Source organism: Pyrenophora tritici-repentis, chromosome 8, assembly GCF_003171515.1.
Source record: "Pyrenophora tritici-repentis strain M4 chromosome 8, whole genome shotgun sequence".
Classification (NCBI taxonomy): Eukaryota; Fungi; Ascomycota; class Dothideomycetes; order Pleosporales; family Pleosporaceae; genus Pyrenophora; species Pyrenophora tritici-repentis.
In genome coordinates, this window is record NC_089397.1 from 273,789 (window position 1) to 295,967 (window position 22,179).

General features: G+C 48.6%; 5 protein-coding genes across 5 annotated transcripts; 2 read left to right on the top strand and 3 right to left on the bottom strand.

Moving 5' to 3' along the window:
• Positions 1–7: 7 nt before the first annotated feature.
• On the bottom strand, positions 8–941 carry PtrM4_135700 (uncharacterized protein; the record flags this gene model as incomplete). The annotated part of the gene is made up of 3 exons (XM_066109268.1): positions 8–377; positions 427–528; positions 577–941. 3 exons carry the CDS (start codon positions 939–941, stop codon positions 8–10), a joined length of 837 nt encoding a protein of 278 aa, XP_065960190.1.
• A 3,152-nt stretch (positions 942–4,093) lies between these two features.
• On the bottom strand, positions 4,094–5,105 carry PtrM4_135710 (uncharacterized protein; the record flags this gene model as incomplete). The annotated part of the gene is made up of 2 exons (XM_001938355.1): positions 4,094–4,343; positions 4,408–5,105. The coding sequence occupies 2 exons, from the start codon at positions 5,103–5,105 to the stop codon at positions 4,094–4,096; spliced, it is 948 nt and encodes a 315-aa protein (XP_001938390.1).
• Positions 5,106–7,924: 2,819 nt separating this feature from the next.
• On the top strand, positions 7,925–8,497 carry PtrM4_135720 (putative set domain-containing protein; the record flags this gene model as incomplete). Its single annotated transcript, XM_001938354.1, has 1 exon — positions 7,925–8,497. One exon carries the CDS (start codon positions 7,925–7,927, stop codon positions 8,495–8,497), a length of 573 nt encoding a protein of 190 aa, XP_001938389.1.
• A 999-nt stretch (positions 8,498–9,496) lies between these two features.
• On the top strand, positions 9,497–10,552 carry PtrM4_135730 (AdhP, Zn-dependent alcohol dehydrogenase; the record flags this gene model as incomplete). Its single annotated transcript, XM_001938353.1, has 1 exon — positions 9,497–10,552. One exon carries the CDS (start codon positions 9,497–9,499, stop codon positions 10,550–10,552), a length of 1,056 nt encoding a protein of 351 aa, XP_001938388.1.
• A 2,275-nt stretch (positions 10,553–12,827) lies between these two features.
• Positions 12,828–14,080, bottom strand: PtrM4_135740 (DUF998 domain containing protein; the record flags this gene model as incomplete). The annotated part of the gene is made up of 3 exons (XM_066109269.1): positions 12,828–13,269; positions 13,322–13,997; positions 14,050–14,080. The coding sequence occupies 3 exons, from the start codon at positions 14,078–14,080 to the stop codon at positions 12,828–12,830; spliced, it is 1,149 nt and encodes a 382-aa protein (XP_065960191.1).
• Between the last annotated feature and the right edge of the window lie 8,099 nt (positions 14,081–22,179).

Genomic DNA, 22,179 nt, shown 5'->3' on the forward strand with positions numbered 1-22,179 from the left:
AACACTCTCAATCGTCGTCATCATCGACCGTGCCATCAGTCTTCCGCGGCCCCCGGGGAGCGCCGTGTCGTCTTCGCATGTGCACTTTTAAACCATCGGAACGGGCGTACTCTTTGTCACAGTTTTCGATAGGGCAAAGGTATCGAACTTTGGCTCGACTGGATCCTACGCAAGTCTGAGTCTTGAGATGGCGCGTGAGATTTCCCAGTGCGTGTACACCTGTGAGGACCGTACCGCAACGATAAGGACACGGCACACTATAATCGTTGTCGGTCTGAGATCCTCCAGGCGAAACGGCCGATGATGTATGGATGGTACTTGGAGGCGAAGCGGAAGCGCTCGCTGTTGGGGAAGTGAATGGGAAAGTTTGAGCTGAGCTGAGAAGTCACATCAGCCCCGTCAGTCCAACCTGAACAATTTACATACAAAGGTGTCATGGCAGGAGCGATTGAGGTATTCAGACGAGGCGGTTGAAGGGGAGTGTATCCTGGAGCCGACGGGTAGCTACCTGTCTGGGGAGGACCATAACTGTTTCTAGGTCAGCGAAGACCCGCAGTCTCCACTGGATAAACGTACTAATTGGTGTTGGGATAGGTTGGCGATGGCGTGTAGTTACCCGCCAGATTTTCCTGCGAACCCGCTACAGCATCGCTATTGGGAGTGAAACTACTGTGGCCGCGAAAACTATGGCCCGCTGTACCGGACTGTTGATAACCAGGGTGCGGATAATAGGAAATGGGCTGCTGGGAATACGTAGCCGCCTCATGGTTCCAGCCTTGCCCATATGACTGGAAGCCAGACAAAGGAGACGTTGCTCCGAATGCTTGTTCGGCCCCACTGGAACTCACTGGAGGCAGAGAGGATGATGTCACTCTCTGGTTTCCATCGTTATCTTGTGACCAGGAAGCCCCATGAGCACCCTGGGAGTGATGGTACGCCATATGAGTAAATATCCCTCCGTCCTGGATTGTTCGTGTTGCAGTATGCGGCTTTGGAAGTGATTATCGGTCTACGACTATCTTCCGAGGGCTCAAAATTTGCCTCTCGGGAAAGCCGCAGGTACTCTGGAGATTTACAGTGGATGTGTTTCCAAAGAGAGCAGAGAAAGTTGCCCCCAAAAGACAGCGATGCAGAGCTTTGGTCACTTGGGCACGGGAAAGTACCTAGGTAGTATCCCACAGGCTTTACTTGCTAACTATTCAGTCAGATTTATGGCTGATCAAAGAACTTTTGAATCGCTCAGTCTCCATCCATATTCTGCTTTCCGACGGAAGACAACTTACCGGTGCTGGCTGTTGATCGATGCTGTATCTATCCGCGAAGAGAATAACGGTCAAAGGTTGCACGCCCAAGTAAAGTGGGCTACGCACTATGTTATACTGCTATGCATCATTGGAAAAAAAAACATGTAGGGCTGGATGATGCACGGCAGCCGGTGAAGGAAGCCGAGCGAGCGCACGACGAACCACGGCACGATCAGGCTGGCAAGCCACCACCAGGGAATGTCTCGCTTCACCGTGCGCTCAACATGACATGCCTGTCAGAGTAGCTGCATCCCAACTCAAAGGGCAAGGGATTGTGCGACGATCAACAACTGCTGCCCTTGCCAATCAAACATGCAACAGCAACCCCGGATGTGGCACAGCGCATGAGATGCCTTGTTGGCTTTTATGCGATGCCTTTACCGCCCGACTGTATTGCAAAGCTACCGGCGTTTTATGCGGCTATCGCAACAGACAGAAGCCTTATTTCCGATTTTCAACTCAGAAAATGGGCAAAGGCTGTGGGAAGGGCGTCTCCCACAGCATACGTTGCCGGGAAACCCTGATACCATGTGTACATCCAATCAGTAATACCAGTACCATATCCGGAGGTGTTATTTCTCCGCTTAATTTCAATTCCCACTGGCTTCGATGATGGATGACGGACAAGGGTCAACTGGTAGCATACTGCTGTATCTTCTCGGGTACCCTGAGCAGTGACCAAACAGGCTTCGCTATCTACTTGATGGATACAGGGCCATGACTTGAACAACAGTAACACAGTCGAAGCAGCCATTCAGGGAAACGGGTGGAAATGGATCACGTTCTAGTTTTTGCCTTCTACGCCACGCCTTGTGCACGCTGCACGTCTTACCTGCAGCGGAGCCGTGTTGAATACGAACCACGAGGGCGCTACATCAACAATGTAGCGCATATTATTAAGGGGCGTCTCGTTTAGGCGCACAAAATTCGATTCGACAAGTAGTTCTTGCGAAGTCAAGTGGGTTGGCGGGACGGCTCGTGACGCGCAGTTCCGGCTATGAGTGGTCTACCGATCAACCCGACCGGCCCGAAATCTTGCTCATTGGTGTGCAGGAAGATGGCACATGACAGGAGATAGAACACGGAAAATTGGCAGCAAAATGGGTAGCACGATATGCGTCCAACCCTGGAGCTAAATGCGTTTTACCGTGTTCATGGTCAGCCTCCAGAGCACGGGCAAGCGCTCCGTTACGATGATGATTACCCGCATACGCCATCCGATCGGATCGACGCGGACAAATTGGATGATACCGACACATTCAATATGAGAGGGGCATCCTTGACATGAGTTCTTTACAATTCTAGCCCTGTTCGTTCCTGTCATGATACATGTTTTCCGACTACTCGGGTTAGAGCAAGGCCAGCCCAACCACGTGGAACAAAGAATACAGTCTGCGTCAGACCTTACCCGGAACGTGCTATGGGGCGGCATTACTTGGCAAGCTGTCTAAGCACTCAAGAACATGATCGCATGGTAGTACAGTCTGGGACAAGTATTGTTCAAGGGGCCGAAGCTAAGTTGCGAAGGGTGATTTAATCCTGCTAAACGCCACAATCAGAATTACTACGCTTTTGCCATACAGTTGACGGAAACACCAGGAGCAAGGGATGGGAGCACTGCCTTCCTGCCAAGATGTTCAACGGCATGGCATGATAAGTGCACGCACAGTCTGTACACATTGATTGGCATCGGGACAATCAGGGAAACTGTCCCATAACTGCAGTGGTATCACGACTCCGTATGCTCTCCCCATTCTTATTACCGGCAGCTGGCAATGCATTAAATCGGGAAAAGGCAACCAATGCGATCTGTGTGCAAAGAAGCGGTGAGTATGCGAGAGCCTCGTGAGCAGGCAAAAGTGGGCTTTTGAACTGAAACCCAGGGCATACTTTTGGATTGTCGTATCTGCCAAAGAAAAAAAAATCCGCAACAGAAAAACGGGCATGTCAGCCAAAAGCGGTCGCTTAATCAGATGCAGTCGAGTCGTCGTCGTCAATGCGCTCGGAACATTGAGCGGTGAAAGGGGCCTGTGTGGTTGGCCAAACCTCTTGATTCGGTAACCGATGCAGGCCTGAGAATGTCAGCCTTGTCTGTACCGCAGTGCATTGCATGCAGCGATCCAATTCGGGAAACACATACTTCTGCAGAGGAGACACTTGTACGCCTCACGATTCTTGGTAGTGTGCGTCACTTCGACTACAATCGAGAGAGCATGTAGCCTTGAGGTGGGGATCTACTCTCATTCATCGACGTTGAGTCAGCGTACAGACAGCAGTGCCATCTTACAAGTGCTGTCTTCACGAAAAAATAACGCTAACCCATAGGTATTTTCGCAGACTGCCTCAAAGCTTTCCTATTCTTAGCCGATCATTGCATCGCAAGCGTGTGCGTGCGTACAAACCCGTCACTTTCATACATACCGATGATGCTAGATGCACGTGCTTGGTAACGATATATAACGCCACTACGTTGTGGCAACATGGCGTGTTGCACATGAAATGCAAACTTATCCTAGGCGAAACGTTACGCTAACTCTATTCTAACTACATGGGGCCACAGACAGGAAGTATGGTTGTACATTTTTACACCTTTGGATGCATGCAAAAGATCTGCAAGAAAACGGAGCAGCAGCGCCAGCCTCGTCTCGAGGCTTGGGGGGTTTTTTTTTTACAAACAAGATTAATGGTCGAATGTTGGAAGACGGCGTCATGGGGAAAAGTATTGAGGAAAAAATCTCTTTGCTGGTGTAGCGTATTTTGAAATAGAGAAATCAAGCGTATTGCACTAGTTAGGCCAAGTTCCCATTTCTCCGCTTCTTCGCTGGCGGAACATCCAACTCTGGGTGACTCCGTCGAAGATGCACCAGTAGCGCGTCTTTGCGCCCAAACGTCTTTGCGCACTCTGGTTTATCGCAGCGGATACTTTTTGCTTCCTTGTGGTGGCGTTCCATGTGGCGGTTGTAGTTGCGCCGCGCGCAGTATCCTGTAAAGACAGTATCATGGCACTGCGAGCAGTGCAGACCCTGTTGTACATCGTCACTGGTTATGTAGAAGTTAGCTTGTTACTACAAGGTGTTCGGGGGGTGCAGCTGATATAGCGTACCCTTGGGGTTGAGGTCGATTTGCTCCTGGTGATTGTGGTCGGGGTGGTATGTGATTATATTGATTTTCTGTTGTCGCGGTGAAGATATTGGGGTTGGGGTTAAGCGGAGAGTGCTGTGATGATCCAGGTCGCAGTGTTACGTGACCGTATCGATCTTCTGTCGTCTCGGTGAAGATATTGGGATCCGGGGGAGAGTGCTGTAAGGAGGTATTCATATATTCGGTGGTTGTATACGGGTTTTGATCATACACCCCTTGACTACCAGCCATCTGCGGCAATGCAGCACTCAGACGTCGATAGGGCGTCGAAACCGAATGATTTGCTGGCCATAACTCTCCAGTAGAGGCGCTCGACTCAGGCACCTCGCAATACCGTTGACGAAGTGTGAGCGGCGCATGATAATCGTATTGTACTGCCGCTTGATACACAGAAGGCGGCCAGTGGTGCTGAGCAACCTCTTGCGAAGGTAATGCGGTGAGGTTGTATGGGGAGGTGGGTGTGTGACTGTAGGCGGGTTCTGAGACTCGTTGGATGGTGTTTTGGGGATGAGTATGATGACAGTTCTGTGTGGGTTTTAGCGCAGGCTTTGGTACTTGTGGTTGGTTGTTGTTGATATTTGTGGGTGGTGTTAGGGGTTTTGGACGCACCGGTAGGGTTTTACGAATGTTGTGTGGATGGGGGTTGTTTGTTGTCGACATTTTGATAGAGGAAGTTGATTTTATGCTAAAGGTAGGGATTCCTCACTACCCACTCTCGTTTGATTCAAAAACTCCTGCCACGAAGCAAGAAACAAAGCGAACATTAGAATGTCACAAACCAAAAAATAGAGCCAAAAGCCCTATTTTTCACCACTTTCAAACCCTGACCACGGGACGCGCCGCTCGTCCCACTCATTCAATGCCACTTCAACAAGCCGGCTGCGCCCCCGTTTTGCAAACTCAACTCAGACAACGTAGCATTTGTGCCCAGCCCAAAGCCAGCGGACAACACATCGAAGCGCCCTACTCCACCGACGAATGAGCCAGTGGCGAAACGGAAACACAGTCCCGGAACCAGACCGGGCGAGCGCTTCACTCACAAGTTAGTTGTGACAGAGAAAGCCTTGTTTGTGAGCGTGAGTAGGGCAGGCAGGCAGAGTCATTTGCCTGTTCTGCCTTACCGGTTAATGCTGAAAAGGCGAATCAGAATGGTGTTTGGGTAGTGTTAGCCGCGATATCGAGAGGGAAAAGTGCGATGGGCGGCCTCTTGGAGGAGGGTACGAGTCAAGATGCTGGGGTTGGTTTTGCCAGCGCATTGCTCATGACGGTATGTGTGAATGGGTGGGTATGGGTGTTTGCATATGTCAGCGCCGCCTCTGCTTTTTTGGCTGCCTTGTGAGTGTAACGTGGACTTGACTTGATTTGACTTACCTAGCTAGGTGTAGATAGTGGGGACCGAACTGGACTGGACCGGGACGGGACGGGAAGGGGAAGTTGGTTCCCCTTGTCCCTCCCGTGCCGCAGTATAAGTTTTGCTAGCGACCGGGATGGAGTTATGCGTTGGAGGGAGGCCGCCCACGAGCGAGTGTGGTGTAAGGCAACGAGGTATATGTGGGTGTACATGCCAAGATTGGCCCGGCGGGTCTGAGACATGAGTGAGCTACGGGGGATCCGTTGGGGCTGAGTTCGTAACGAGTTTTCCAAGTAACGTGGGAGAGACAGACGTGTGGTTAGACTTTTTGTTTGGAATAGGGAAGGGGGCAAAAGAAAGGAGAGAGGAAAGGCTGGCCCTTAGGGCGACGATATGTGGCGAGGTGAGATATGTGGTATGGCATGAAGCACCAACAAATCCGTATTCTCGCAGAAAAAGAAACACTGAGTGGCGATGGGAAAAGGTGGCGGATGGGAATATATCAACTTCTCCTATCCCTTTCAGTCTATCCATACCTTCTATCTACCCACAGCTTCACCCCGTTGGGCATCTCTGCGTTTCCTTTCCTCCATCTCTTTCTCACCAGTACATGCCCCTCTTTTCCCACCCCCTCATCCATTTCCCCCAAAGAAGCCCAAAGAGTGAAGCGCACGCGAAAAGCCTAGCCGTACAGAATCCCATGTGCCAACACATCGGACACCACATGCCCTGCCCTGCCAGCACATATGATGTGTGGTAGGTAGGCTGAGCGCTAAACTATGAAAGCCCTGGAGGGCACGAGGTTGGCACACAAGGCTGCAGCCTGATCAAGTTTAACAAACCTATGGTTAGATGACACGTTTTACAGACGGGCTGGCTAGCTTGAGCTTTAGTTTGAGCTGAAAATTGGGCTTGGTTTGGGCTGGCTGAGTTGTGGGTTGAGGAGTGGGTTGTGGTGTTGCGATTCTGTTGGGGTGGGTGTGGCGCGGATGTGTGGCACAGCCGAGTATGGATGTGGAATGTGGATGCCTGGCTGGGGTTATGTGGCGCAGTTGTGGTGCTGTAGCCTGAGAGGTTTGGAGGCACAGAGACTTGGAGAGAGGCAGAAGACTTGTAGGAGGGGGGTTGGGTATTTAAAGGGGCCTTGAGATATTTTTTTCTACTTTGTAGGGTTTGGAGTGGTGGGTTTTTGGGTTCTTGGTGAGTGTCTTGGTTAGTGGAGGAAGGGAAGGTGTGTACGATTATGGGTATGGAGGATAGGTCGGGGTTTGAGAATAGGGTGGTATTGGTAAAAAAGATAGAGAGAAATTGATTCAAGGATTTAGTAGACTGGTAGAGGGTAGTGAGCTAGGTTCTTGCATTTGTACAGAGGTCGGTACTGTATGTGTAACTCCTTTGATATTGTGCATCCAATTACCTAAGTATACATAGTATTCGTATTACAATGATACAGTTGTCAAACAGGTACCCGTTAGATACACAATTCCAGGACGCGCCTACAGGCTAGGGGTTCTCTTCGATCTCAAATTTGCTGCGTCGATGTAATCTTTTGAAGTCTTTTGGATGCGGTGACGCGCCTGTAAGATAATAAAGTTGACGTCACTCAAAATTAATCGACGAGTTAGGTATACAGGGGGGTGTCTTATTATGATGGATCTGCGGGTGTGCCGAAGAACTAGTCAGCATCGTGGTTACCTAGCGGGGTCAAGCTCTCTGACGTCAAAACTTGACATACAGACAACCTTCAAAAGTCAAACTTCAGAATGTTACTGCTACTGAAAGCCTTGATTCTAAGCTTTCTTATGAAAGTTAAAGTATACTCTGCTTTATCTTATATCCTTTCCCTGATGCGTCCCTCGCTAAAGTCGGGTTGGCAACCCCTGGGGTACAAGCTCTGCAGCCGTCTCGTCTCAAGGGAGAACAGAAGGGCTTGCTCGATAAATGCTTCAGGTTACGAGCGCCGGTAGATATCTTGCAAACCTTCCAACAAAAGCCTTCGAAAAACGAGCTTCGCCGTAGAATGTCAAAGTTGCATGTCCCGTCAAAACAAGTCGAGACCGTGTACAGATGCTTCGTTAACACCTGGAATGAATACGGCGGACTGAACGGTAGAAGCCCCGATTCATTCATGTTCACGCCACCAGACACGACATACCAAATTGTCAAGACCAGGAACAAAGGACGTGGAATGGTAGCTAGTCGCGATATTGCCGCAGGCGAAGTCATCCTTCGGGAGACTCCTCTCGTGGTACTCCCCTACCCAAAATCTATGGCTCCTCTCTTACTCCTTCTGCCTAAGCAAACTCTGAAGACTATTCTACTTTTGCACAGCACTATGCCTGACGAAAAGAAATTTTCGGCTGATTGGGATATCCCTCACAATCGTCTTCTCGATGCTCTTATGGGTTGTATCAATAGCAATTCTTTCGACGGCAAGACCCTATATGGTCTGATGGGAATACTTGTCCTGACTGGCCCCATGTTCAACCATGACAGCTCGCACAACGTCACACGCAAAGTCATCTTCGGCCGGAAGCAAGGGAAGAGTCATTTGGAATTTTCTGCGGTTCGCAACATTGTCAAAGACGAGGAACTGACGGTTTTGTACAATAAAGACCCCGCTGCTGTTGCAAGATACGGCATCTTAGAGTCCCTGGATATCGAGCAAGATGGACCATGTTGGGAATGCAGATTCTTTTAAGAAGCTCGCAGGGCGCTGTGGCACCATCCTATCTATGAGGTGAGCAGGAGTCGGTTGAATGGAGATGGGCCGAGCTTCCTGTGCAAACGACCATATGTATAGGGACATAAGTGAATTCGAGTTGTGTCCGAAGTAACGCCTGAGAATTAATACATTACGTTTCGATTGAGAATGACAAAAGGCTCGTTGCCCAACTACGCATACCATGACAGCTTCGCGGCTTCTTATGTCTCTCAGACCGCTCCAAGACTAGCCTCGAAGTAGGACTTTGTGGGGGAAGTTAATGATACAAGATAGGATCAAGAGAATCGATTACAAAAAGTGAACTCCGAAGAAGGTCGGGAAGAACATGCACTATCGGACTGCTGTGTAAGCATGTGCATCCGGAGTAATCTATTCCCCTGCTCTGACATTAGAATCGGCTAGCGGCTTCCTGCGTGTCCTGCCGATGCGGCGACCCTAGGCCTAGAAGACTGGGTAAAATCTCCTGCCGATTCACAGTGACGACACGTTAACGGCAGCTAAGCTAGCGTTGCGCAACATTTTTGCCTTGTTAGGGTTTTCACGCGTCTTGGCAGATGCTCTCATACCTGGATAGGAATCGGGCAACCGCTTGACGTCTTTGCCGCGAGCATCCTCCGAGATTTCCCAGTCTTATCGCCCCGTCTCTAGAATGTTCCAACTTCAAGGGGAATTTATGGGTAGGTAGGGCACACACCGCTTTGAGGCTCAAAAACGTGTTTTGGGGTGGGTCTGGTACACCGGCGTACATCGGCGAAATAGCAAAAAACATCAGGATAGCGATATGGGCATCATCGCACATATTTTGATGTATTACAAATGCTCGGAAAATTTCTAGAAAGTGGGTAAGTGTTGGTATAAGAGGGTGAGGACGACTGGTGTGGTATGCATTCCAATAATCCTATCAACTCATAATCTCACCGCAATATCACGATAACTCTTTCTCTTCCCACACTTCGATACCAGTAGCCAACGATAATGTCTTCATCACCCGACTTCCAGGGCTGGGTTGCCCACGACCCTTCCGCCGCTGATGGAAACATGAAATGGGGCGACTACACCCCCAAGAACTTTGAGTCCACCGACATCGAGATGGAAATCAGCCACTGCGGTGTCTGCGGTTCCGACATTCACACTCTCCGCTCCGGCTGGGGCCCCTCAGACTACCCTCTTGTCGTTGGCCACGAGATCATTGGCAAGGTCACCCGTGTTGGTGACGATGTCAAGGACCTCAAGGTTGGTGACCGCGTCGGTGTTGGTGCGCAGAGCGACTGCTGCGAGGCTTGCCGACCTTGCAAGACCAAGCAGGAGAGCAACTGTAACAACTTCGTCATGACCTACAACGCAAAGTACAAGACTGGTGACAAGGCCATGGGTGGTTACGCAAAGAACTGGCGTGGACCTGCTTCATTCGCCATTCCCATTCCCGAGGGCCTGCCTTCTGAGTACGCTGCTCCCCTCATGTGCGGTGGTGTAACCGTATACAACCCTCTCGTCTCATACGGTGCCGGCCCAGGAAAGCGTGTGGGTGTCGTTGGTATTGGAGGTCTCGGCCACTTTGCACTCCTCTTCGCGAAGGCTCTTGGATGCGACGAGGTTGTTGCCATTTCCCGCTCTTCCAGCAAGAAGGCCGATGCCCTTGAGCTTGGTGCTGACAAGTTCATTGCAACTGGCGAGGACCCTGACTGGATGAACAAGAACGCCGCTGGCCTCGACATCATCATCTCCACCATCTCCGGCGGTTTCCCTCTCGACCAGTACCTCAACCTCCTCGACGTCAACGGTACTTTCGTCCAGCTCGGTGCCCCCGACGACCCATTGCCCAGCTTCTCTCCCATGGGCTTGATCTTCAAGAACTTGAAGATTGCTGGTAGCTTGATCGGCACCAGGCAGCACATCCGGGACATGTTGGAGTTGGCTAAGAAGACAAACCTGAAGGCTTGGGTACAGGTCAGGCCAATGTCTGAGGCCAATGATGTTATTGTTGATTTCGAAAAGGGCCTACCCAGGTACCGATATGTGCTTAAGAACTAGATGGTTGTGGATGGATTAGACGATACCCTGTAGATGTAGTTGTATGAATGAAGTTTAGCGCTTTTTCTAATCGTTCTGTGTCATTGGCATGCTTTGATTTCTTTCCACTTTCTGGGCGTGCGCCACTCAGTGCAAAGAGATATGATGATTGCGCCGACCATTGGCCGCTTGATGAAGGTGACGTTGATGCAAGATGATGATAGGGTGCAAGGTTCGGATGTAAAGGGCGCTAAATTTGAGGCCTACCAGCGACCAATCAGCGCTCAGCCGACCTCGAGCATATAACCGCCCCCCAAGACGTCCATCTCTCTTCTTTCCTTCTTCACCGTGGGGCCTGTGGCCGCCAAAGCGTCCACTCCTTTCTTCTTTCTTCCCATCTACTTAGCCCGCTCTTCTTCGTTCTTTACTACCTTCTGGGAGCCAGGGGCTTCTTTGCGGCACACAGGTACCCCATCGCTAGACGTTCTATCGTAGCGTTTAATTTCCGGACCTAGAGAAAGCGCGTTTCAAGACGAAGACCAACATCTACATCGCCTTTTTATTGACCCGCGCTTGCTTGACATTCGGGAAACCTCACACTGTGTCCCGCTTGCGAACCAGACTACCCAGTCAACGACAGGCGAAGAAGAGCAACAACAACCTTATGAGACAGATGGACTCCCTCTTTTCCCTTCCTGCGTTCTATTTGACCCACGGCCACAACACTCTTTTCTCGACAGACCTAATGCTTACGAAACAACACCGTCATCATCATCTCAGCCTCAGTCTGCCCCACTTTCCCTCGAGGCCAAACCAGAGTACAACTGTCAGAAATGCGGGAGGTCCTTTCCTCAGCAATCCAAGTTGAAGTGAGTAGCTTCAATTACAAAGCCATAAACGTTACTGATGCCTGAAAGGCTGCATTTGAAAACACACGAAACGTACAAGTGTGAGACTTGTGATGTGTACTTTCGTGACAGCAAAGACGCTAAGAAAGACCTGGAACGTCACAGGCAAACCAAAGCACATCAGAAGAAACTTGGAGTTGCTTCCAATGCATCGCAGTTTGTATGCCCTGTTGAGTGGTGCGCGAAGAGCATGCCGCGGAAAGACAATTTGAATCGGCACATCAAGTCTCAGCACCCTGAACAGCAGCTTTTGGGAAATTAGCTAGATGAGAGATTAATATCATAAATTATGCTATCAATGATTGTGTGTATTGTCCTTGTTTCGTGGTGAATTCGTGGCGACCATGTTCAACCTCATGTGCAAGCCACCACGTCTGGAAAGATTTCTCGTTAAAGGCTGAAGAACAGGCCGTAATTAGACACTCGGCTCACTGAACTGATAGATGATGATAATCCTGCGGTCTGACGGCACATTAAGCCACTAGACGCCGTGACCAGTCATTTCTGCACTTCATATCCCGTCAAATCAGATGTTTCCCGCATCGAAACATCATCCTGTCCAATCATTGCCAGACCCAGAACATCCACAACGCCAGCTTGATTCTGGTACATGTGGTAGGCCTCAATCATGTGTCTCCCACGACCCTTGGTTGTCCACACACCCGTATCTCCAGCTCTTCTTTACAATGACATCCATCTTCTGCTGCTCCAATACCCGCGGTTACAAAAACCGCACCCTATCCCACGAATCCAAATTTATCACCTTCCTCACCTGGGCCAACTTCCCCCAGGAAAGCAGCATCGTTCCCCCCCCCCCCCCCCCCCCCGATGCAGCTCCAACCCCGCAAACGTTTCATTCGCCGTACAGATCGTCAAGCAGACTAACTACGGTCCACTGGATGGGAAACGGTACTTTGTCGCTGCAGACGATGGGTCGTTCACCGAGGTGACGGAGCAGTGGCTTGTTGATGCGAATTTCGAGAAGTTGAATACGTGAGTTGTTGGCCGTTCTGTGAGGAAGACAAGGTGGCTGATAACATGTTCTTAGGTTTAAGAATTTCAGATGCTTGACGCATAATAAGTTCTTCGAGGTCAATATTTATCAGAAAGATCCGGCGAATGCGCATCGTTGGCGTGCGAATATTGCTAGACCTGCTGGCGATATTGACTTGTGAAGGGTCGTGATGCATGGTGAGCAGGAAGGGCAGGGGTTGATGGCTAGAGGTTCATTTCGATTGCGAACTTGCTGCTTCGATGTAACCTTTTAAAGTTCTTTTGGGTGCGGTAGCGATTGATGGCGTCACTCTGTACGAGAATTTTGTGAACAGGTCGACTGACAATTGAATATACAATATTACTAGATATTAGGGTATCACAAAAGAAATTAGCTATAGGCTCGACACACTCGTGTTGTTGCTCTGATGTTTTGGTTTTCTCGATGCATAATTGTTCATCTCCATTTGAACGAGCTCCTGCTCATCACTTTCAGTACGTTGGACCTCGAATGTCTTTGTGTAAGTGATGGAATGTGGGGTTGAGATTGCTGTTCCAGGTGCGCTCACACTGCCTAGTGCACTTTCTCCTTTCTTCAGCCCTTGACTCTGACTGCCGTATGCGTAGTATGGTCGGTCCGTGGCTTTGGTCGTACCCATCAGCTTGGGGAACATGCGAACGAGGATGACGCGGAGGGCAGGCAGGCAGGCACATATGATTCCGACGTTGATTTCGATGTTGGACCACTTGATGACTTCTGATTGGTCCCAGGTTGGGTTGGATGAGGCGGCGAAGTTGACTAGAGAACTCAAGCGGAGAATGGAGATGATGGTAACACTATGTTTCGAATTAGTGGCTGGGCATTAAAGGTAGTCAGGGGTCGACTTACAATGTACCGACGCAGAACATGACGGCAACACTAAGCTTCTTGCGCCACGACAGTTGAAGCTGGAAAACTTCGTACAAGGGTAGTGCCAGCATCCAGATGTCTAGAACGATGCTGATGATAGCACTGGTCCATGCTAGCCCGTTGATGTCGACGCACTTGCCGGTACCTTCCAAATCCCATTTTGTCCAATAGAACGAAATAGGCTGGCACTGGAAGATCGCCACGATGATGAAGGCGATTCCGTTCAGGACATTAAACCCGATAGTGCCCCAAAGTAGTCGTCTGATGATCATCTTGGGAAAAATCCGTAGAAAGAAGAAAAGGAGCGTGAGTTTTAAAAGGGCGAGCTGGAGGAAATAGAGGATTTCCAAGGCGTAAAGGTACTTGACAAAGTTGGTGATTTGGTCAAAGCTGACTGTCCAGACGTCTCTTCCGAGTCCGTTAGGGACGATAGCCCTGTCGATGATAACGACTGATGGTACACCAGCAACTAGGGCGGCAACGACACTGTAGTCATCCCACCCTAGTTCACCGACGGAGAATGCCGCCTTGTAGATGACACGGGTAAGCGCGCAGAACGCAGTGGCAGAAGCAAGAGCAACGTTGGAAATGCGAAGGGATGGACCCTTGTCACGTATCGGGGCGTGACATATTATCGAGGTAGCGTTCTTTGTTGCTGGGGTCACAATCAGTCAAGCCCATTGGTATGATCGGAAGTGACTACTCACTCAAGCTCTGTCTGAGAGTACATGATTTCATAACACATCCCTCGACGTTTTTTTGTAGTTTGGCGTCCCTGCATATGCAAGCTGCGTCGGTAAAACTACAGTTTGACTGTGCAACTGCAGTGACAAGGCATACTTGCTGAAGTGGTTCGTCAGTACTCGTTCCAACCCATCATGCAAGATGAACATACCGCACATGAAGGAAGCTTCTCAACGGCTGCTATTAAAGACGAATCCTGGGCAAGTACTACCTGCTTCCATGCTAGCAATGGGAGTAGCAATTGCAGAAGCCTCATCCTTCCTCGTACACATGCAATATTACTGTTTAGAATCGAAAGGTCCGGGGTTATTAGGGTAATGAAAAGGTTGGCGATGGCCTGCGGGGTCAGGTGGCTTCACGACTTTCAGACTTCGCGGGGAGATTCGAACAATATCAAGACGTTCCAGTCAAGGTCGCTTAGGGTCCAGGGGAGAGCTCCTATATGAAACGCTATATAGTAAGCGAATGTCTGCAGGCACATTTAGCCATGGGAGAGCGGACGGTAGCTGTAGCTTTCGGTATGGAGTGGGGCACCACGGCTTCAATGGCAAGGAGTGTCATGCTCCCTCCGTGCCAGACGTTTGTTATCGCCCTACGGATGCCTGGTCCATGCATTCAAAGGTGTGTACTAGTTTTCATAGTGATGGGCTCCAGCCAATTATACAGCTGAAACTGGAAGCGAATGCACACGCGGCCCCAGAAAAGCTGAAATGGACCGCTGTTGAATCCATGGCAAGGAAGACGCTAGCAGCAGCGGAGATCGCCCTTTTTTAGCAGTCGGGTGCCTGGCGTCTCGTGGGCTTCGCCTAGGATGCAGGGACCGAACATTTGCGTGAATTGAGGCTTTGGAGGTCAGCGTAAGACGATCGGCAGGTATACCGAACATGGTTGCTCGTTCCGGTACACGACGTGAATGGACAACTTGGCGCGCGACACGTGCGCCACCCCTAACGAAATCTTCAATGCCTCCGTTCCAGCACGCGATCATCTTCCCGTCGCCGAACTTCAACCACCTCCAGCCGCTACTTGGTCTCTAGGCCCAAAACCCGGTGGATCCCGACTTACTTTTCGAAGATCATGTTCACTGGCTGCTACAACGGCGACGATCAGCTTAGCGAGTCACGGTCGACGAGTACGGCATTTGAGATGCGAGACGCAGTTGCAAAGATTTCACATGTCGACGTCACGCATACCTAGGTAGTGCCACGATGCGCTGCATTGTTGCGCAAGCGTTCGCCGATGTTTTAACACATGACAATGGCACGTCATTGGAGGCGCAGGCGGCCGGTGAGGCTGGGGTAACCAAACGGTTCGAAAGAGGTCAACCTTGCCAACTAAGCTTCCATGCCACCACAATCGTGATGAGGTATTTCAGGACGCACTTCCAATGCCATTCGGGGAGATGCGTTGTTGAGCAATTCGACGTCCGCGGCCTCTGATTGTGGTTGAGATTGGCGAAACCAACACTAGAACACCATGTTTAGCGTCTAGAAGAATCGAACGGTCTAGGAGACATTCCTCCGACCCGTACAAAGCCACATCCGAAAGAATCCGTCACCCACCGTTATTGTTACGAGATATTCCGTCTTGTTGACATTGCCATCCGGCCGACGTTTCGCCTTCAAACCTCCCGCTTGGGAGAGATGAGATCTCAAAACTTTGAATTCAACACTTGTTCCACGACAGGGTGCGAGACATATCCCGGGCATTACCTCAGCCCTACAGGGTATACCTGACGCAACAACGAAACAAGCCCATGCGACAGCGGCAGAATTCCGCCTTTCAACACACCTTCTGCGCTCCCCTTTTCTGACGGGCCGCACTTCGAGTTGGGATTAGTGGGACCTTGTGGCGATGGCGTGAGTTTCGACTCACGGCATTCCTCATTTCTCAGCCGTCCCTTGAGCGCCAGTGTGCGCCTCCCCCAGATCAACGAACACCTACGACTTTGGTATGGAATACTCCAGACTTTCAGATTGATTATCGGTCCGATACCGTTGACCGAAAGTACTGTCACGAGCATGATCGCCGCCATCTTTCCCAAGGTCGTCGTACTGCAGCGGCTACGATATTAGCGCGTCGCGTGGTCTGCACGCATCCTGACCGCACATCACTGACCGCACACCAAATGTTGTCTGCAAGATCCGTTGCAGCGGCACATTTGGGCGGCTGACTTGCTAGTAAATGGCAGATTCCGATCGCTTGTCGTCTTGGGCGCCCCTCGATAATTTCTGACAGCCACAGACTCAGGTTGAATCCTACGATTCAACCAACCATACCATTACTTGGTAACTCCACATGGCAAATGACATACATTCCCAACGTGGAGCTCGCATACAGTGGACTCATGCTTCTTACTCTGCTGACCCACAAAGATATCGCCATCGCTGCTTCACCAGCCACACCAGACATCACAGCGCATCGCATCGCAGCACATCACATCACACACACGTCATGTTACCATCAAAAGACTTTCGGGAACCAAACTTTATGTGTGACGAAACATCGCACTTGCAGGCAAACAAGAATCCCGAGATCGGCAAATACCATGCCACGACCACATGGTAATAGTCTCGCGTGGCCTTTGTGTGCGCTCGGGTACGTGCCGATCACCCAGTAGCTCATATCTTCAAACGGCCAACCACCTGCATCACGCGTCTACAAAATCCAAGGGGCGACGATCTTCAGTGGAATTGACGAAAGCGAGGACCATATGGGGTTCACTAACCGAAACCGCTCTATATGCCACCTTGGTATCGACAACGTCCACTTCCTTTTCGGCTCGATTATTGAGGTTTCTACTCAATTGGTAAGTATTGGTCATATGGTTTGCCTTTTTTGTGCTCCTTGTCGATATGTGACTGTTCCTGGACGGCCGGCAGTCGACCTACAGTGGCACCAAGCCCTTGGTGTCGGTATATTCACCAATTGGCGAGGGAGACGTATGACAGGTGCCGTAGCCGATGCCAAGAAGGTGCCGTAGCCGATGTCAAGAAGGTTCCGAGCATCTGCACTCTGCGGGTATGTTGTCACTTGCCGGCTTCTTCCTCTTGCCGAATTCATTCACCTCGTATTCATCTCACCGCCCAACTTCGGCGTTGTTTCGCATCCAGCATCGATCTGCCTCAACTATGCCAAGCCCAGCGCATGTCATTCCTAAACGATCGGGGGAAGTGAACATCTAGACCACACATCCGAGCACTACTGAAATCCTACAAACCGATCATCCTACTCGTGACTTTAGTTGGCAAGTGCATTTCACCTGCATGTCTACTCAATCACATCACTGTCACCTTCTTGTAACTATCTAGATCCCCCTACCCCTCGTTGAAACCCCGAAAATCAGTACTATAAGCCGCGGTTCATGTGTTATTGCCCCCTTTGAAGATCATCACCGACGCAGCTGACGCCGGCGAGCCGAGGTCAAAGTTGACGGAGCAACCAACATCAGATCGAGAGAGAGCATGTCTCAGAATTTCCGAGAAATCATCCTTTTGCATGCGGTATTATCTGGAGAAAAAAAGATGTCCCCTGCATTTTGGTTGTTCGTATCCAACGTCGGATGACATGCATGGGTGGTCTGTGACATCGGAGTCGAAGTAACGGGTAAAATCTCCGATGTGCATGTAAGCACTCAAAACACCACTACACGTGGAGATGAGTGTGCGCGAATATTGTGCCGACAGATTGTGCGAAAAAAAGTATCTCACTCTTCTTACAGAGGTAAGAGTCGAGGAAGCTTGGTAATGCTCTCGTCAGCATCATGTAATCGATGGTTCTCCAGATTGGTACGCCAAGGATGGGTATCATGGTAGTGTAGTTCCTTTCCTATATAATGTACCCTGCCATGCCTTCACTTTGTTTCCCACACCTTCCATTCTCGTATTGACCTACGAAATGAGCAGCTTACACAACAATGGTTCGTTGTATGTGCCTCACCAAAATCAAGAGGCCAAGCAGACATGTTTTCTCCGTCTTTTTGAAATAAACAGGGACGTGCATATATGAGCATTTCCAAAGGTAAAAGCGATATGATATGATTGGAGACATATATTTTCCACCTGCCATGCAACATCTACCATGCAACATTAAAAGACCGAAAGACTTTATGCATGACATCCAAAAAGTCCACATGAGGAACTTATGCTGTCGGTCTCTAAGAAAACAACGGAGCATGTGGCCATGTGCAAAGCATACATTTTACCCTGGTCTTAGCGTATTGTCTGCGCCGCACGTGATGAGCGCTACTATATATATTGCTATTCTCGCCTTTGTACCTTTCTTCTCTACACACAAATCATTCTGCCTTCCTAAAATGGATGAAGTATACAAGGATGTACGGTCGTGCTTTTTTCTAAAACATGCGTGCAAACATACAATGAGAAGGGTGTGAGGGAGAGTGTGCCCTATACAAAAATTATTCTGCCTGCTTAAAAGCGAAACATGTGTGATTATATCCGGTCCTGCGTTTTCCAAAATTTTCAAGCAAAGATTCAATGAGAAAGGTGTGAGGTAGAATGTGCGCTCAGTAGCACAAGTCGAAACTAAAAAATGCTGAAGCTGAAAATGTATGGTGCGGGCAATGGGTGTCCTTTTTTATTCTATTCCGGATTTCTCAAATCTTTGTATAAAGCCTTGCTTCTGGGGCATTCCTTCTATTTTGTACGACAGAAATTTCGAAATGGCTACCCTGTAAAATTGGCGTACAACATGGCCATGTGGGCGAGAAAGCCCTGGGCCCTATTATATTCCAAAATTCCCTGCCTCTTCTCCACGGGCATAGATATCCGTTCTTTCTAGAGAACCGAGTATCAGAGGCTGTCAACGGTTTTATCTACCTCTTTCCAAAGTCTTTATGCGAATGTGGCATGGACTGCTTCCTCCCTTCCTCTCTATCTCGATGTTGAATAAGCACGTCCCTCTACTCTATATAAACCCCTCGGCCAGTCCGTCTTCTCCCTTCTTTTCCTACTATCTACAATACTCAAAATACCATTCTTTAAAAACGTCTTCAAAGAGCAAGAATGACTTTGCTCGTCTTTCCACTTCTAAAATTAGCACTAGAGCAACTTCATGGCGAGCTTTTCCTGTTACTAAAACTACAGGAGTATCTATAGATACGTACTGGGGACTATATAAAAACTTGTACCTGCCTTGTCTCTTTCTACTTTTACACTCATATTTCTTCTATTTACTAAAAGAATAACCAACAAGGACGAATGGTTGTCGTCTACTTTTCTTTTTTAAAACACTCTACAATACATGCTATGACCTGCTTTTGTGTACTCTGCAGTAGTTAAACTTTCCCGAGAGTTACCCTTTTATTCTTTACAACACTTCTACTTTCTCTATCTTCATACTTCTACATTCACAATCATCTTTCTTATTACTAAAAAAGGTCAGGTTCTGGCGATGAATGGTCATTCTCTTCTGTTCTTTCGAAAATACAACAAAGTCGCACGTATGACCTGCTCCTGAATACCCAAAAAATCTGCAAAGCTCTTAGAAAATCGCCATCTATACCTTCGATGGCAGCTTTGCCCTTCTTCCTCTTCGTATCTTTCTATCTCTACACCTACAAACCACTTTCCGATTACTAAAACTAACAACCTATTTGATCATGACCGTCTCCCTCCTCTCTTCTTTTAAAAATAGTTGTGGACGTTATATGTCCTGTACCCGTGTACTTTGAAATTTACGAAAATGCCGAGGTTACGTACTCATGATTTACACAGGACTTCCGTCCTTATTACTCTTCTTCTCTTTCTACTTTTACACCCACAATCCCTTTTTCTGAGTACTAAAATCAACAAGCAAACCACCCAACCCATGGCTGTCGTCTGCCTCTCCTCTTCTAAAACCATACACACACAACATGTGTCCTGCGCCCGTGTAGAAATCTACCATCATTCTAGAAAATTGCCTATATCTACTTTACACATGACTTCCGCCCACCTCACTTCTTTCTTCTCCTTATGTCGACAGACATTTTCTAAATAAATTAAAATATGGTCCAAAAATGTTGTATGACTGTTCTCTGTTCTCTCTTTGTAAAAAAAAACATCCATTCCGCGCCCATGGAGTGCTCCCGTCTTTCTGAGCCCTCGTATATCTTTGAAAAATCTGCGTGCAGAGAGGTCTATGTGTTGTTCCCCGCCTGTTCCCTCTACTTACCGATATTTCTAAATCTACTACATTCTGTTCACTAAAAAGACAAAGACAAAAGACCTATGTCTGACCTGGCTCCTTCTTCCAAACCAAAGTCAGTAAAACTCATGTCTTTCTCAGTACCTCCATCCTCTTTACGCGAGCAAACGTAGGTTTCAACCCTGTATAAAAACCCCTCTTCTACCTTCTTACTCACTTATCTTCTTCTTTCCCACTAAAATCAGAGGGCTTATAGTCTTCCAAAAAGCCTGCAAAACAGCCTATGCGTGTTCCCTCTTTTCCAAAAAGGTCGACCTAAATGTACAATGTCTTGCTCGCGAGTATTCGCCGGCTGTATGACTAAACACTCCCTCCGGATGCGTATAAAACTCCACCCTCTACCGCATGCTCTCTTTCTTCCTCCAACATACCGAAAATAGTACTTCTAAAAAACGATCAGCTAACTCCGCATGACTCTCCTCTTTCTCTTCCTTGAACATATTGAAAAAATCAATTCCAGAAAGCGCATACACTAAGGTGTATGATTCTTCACTCCCTTCTTTTTGAAAAGTAGCCTGCAGACCGAACTATGGGCTGCTCCCTCCGTTTCCTAAAATCTACATGGCTGGTTTAAAATATTCCGTGCCGCCTGAGTATGTACTGTGAGAGATCCGACCTAAAAACGCTTACGAAACGGATATGTCGGAAGTTGGAGAAGAGTGTGTATTCGATGTTTTCTAAAAAACCGCATAACGAACACATGGTTGGGGAAGAGAGTGTGTGTTCTATATTTCTAAAAAACTAAACTTCAAAACGAACAAATGTCTTTGTGGAAAGAACGTGCGGAAGTGGTAGTGTGTATATAAACTTGTGTCCTCTCCTCTTTCTCTACATAATTGAAATTCACAAAAAAAATTGCTTGTTTCAAAATGGACGGAGCGAAAGCTCTAAACTTACTACGTGAGGAAAAGCCTAAAACTAAGGAATAAGAGAGCCATGTTTTCAGAATATGAACACGCGCGTCAAGATGAGCTGTGTGACTAATCACTCAATTCATCTATGTATATTACAAAAACTTCTAATATTAACTGGTATCCTGCGCTATTTATCAGCGTAGAATAACCCCTCTGCCGCTGCTACTGTAAACCCCCTTTCCTCCTTCCTCCTTCCTTTCCAGACTACCACGACAACGCTAACATCCAACTAGCCAGGCGATAATGGTCCAAAACCACGTGCAGTACGCTCTCTTCCACATAGTCCTTACACTTGCTCTTAGCTTACGAATCCGTGTAGGTTGCCATGCGTGCTAAGCTCAAGGAACGCGCTGCGGGTGATTGGAAGTATTAGGCGTTGTAGCTTAGTCACGGAGGGGGCAGGGTGGAATATAGGCGAGTTGTTTGATAGTTGTGTGAAGCTCTTCTCGAGGAGGAGGGGGACAATCGAGGGTGGATAAGAGGGAGTGGGTGTATGTGAACACCTACTGGGGAAAATTGTTGTATTGTATAAGATTTCTGAAATGGGGACAAACTTAACAACCATTGCTTGTCTAAACTGCTCAAAACACTGTTTACCGTGATTACTACTCTTCCTTTGCATAACTTAAAACACACCCCAAAGTCTGCAAGACATGATTAACATCGAAGCCGTCACACCACTTTATTATACACACCACTGCAGTCAAATCCACCCCTGTAGACATCATCCTCATCATAAACACACCTATATTCAAGCAGGCCACCTCTAACACACCAACCACCCTCACTCATCTAAGCTATGCACACAGAACCTCTGTACATCTGCAACAGAGAAAGAAGAGAAAAGAAAAGGAGGACGGAGATGATACAACCCCGCGTGTATAATGAATGAAAGACAAAACGCCCAGCTCAAGACAAGACAAGACAGAGAGTATCAGAATCAAGAGTCCAAAAAATACAGAACCCATAAAT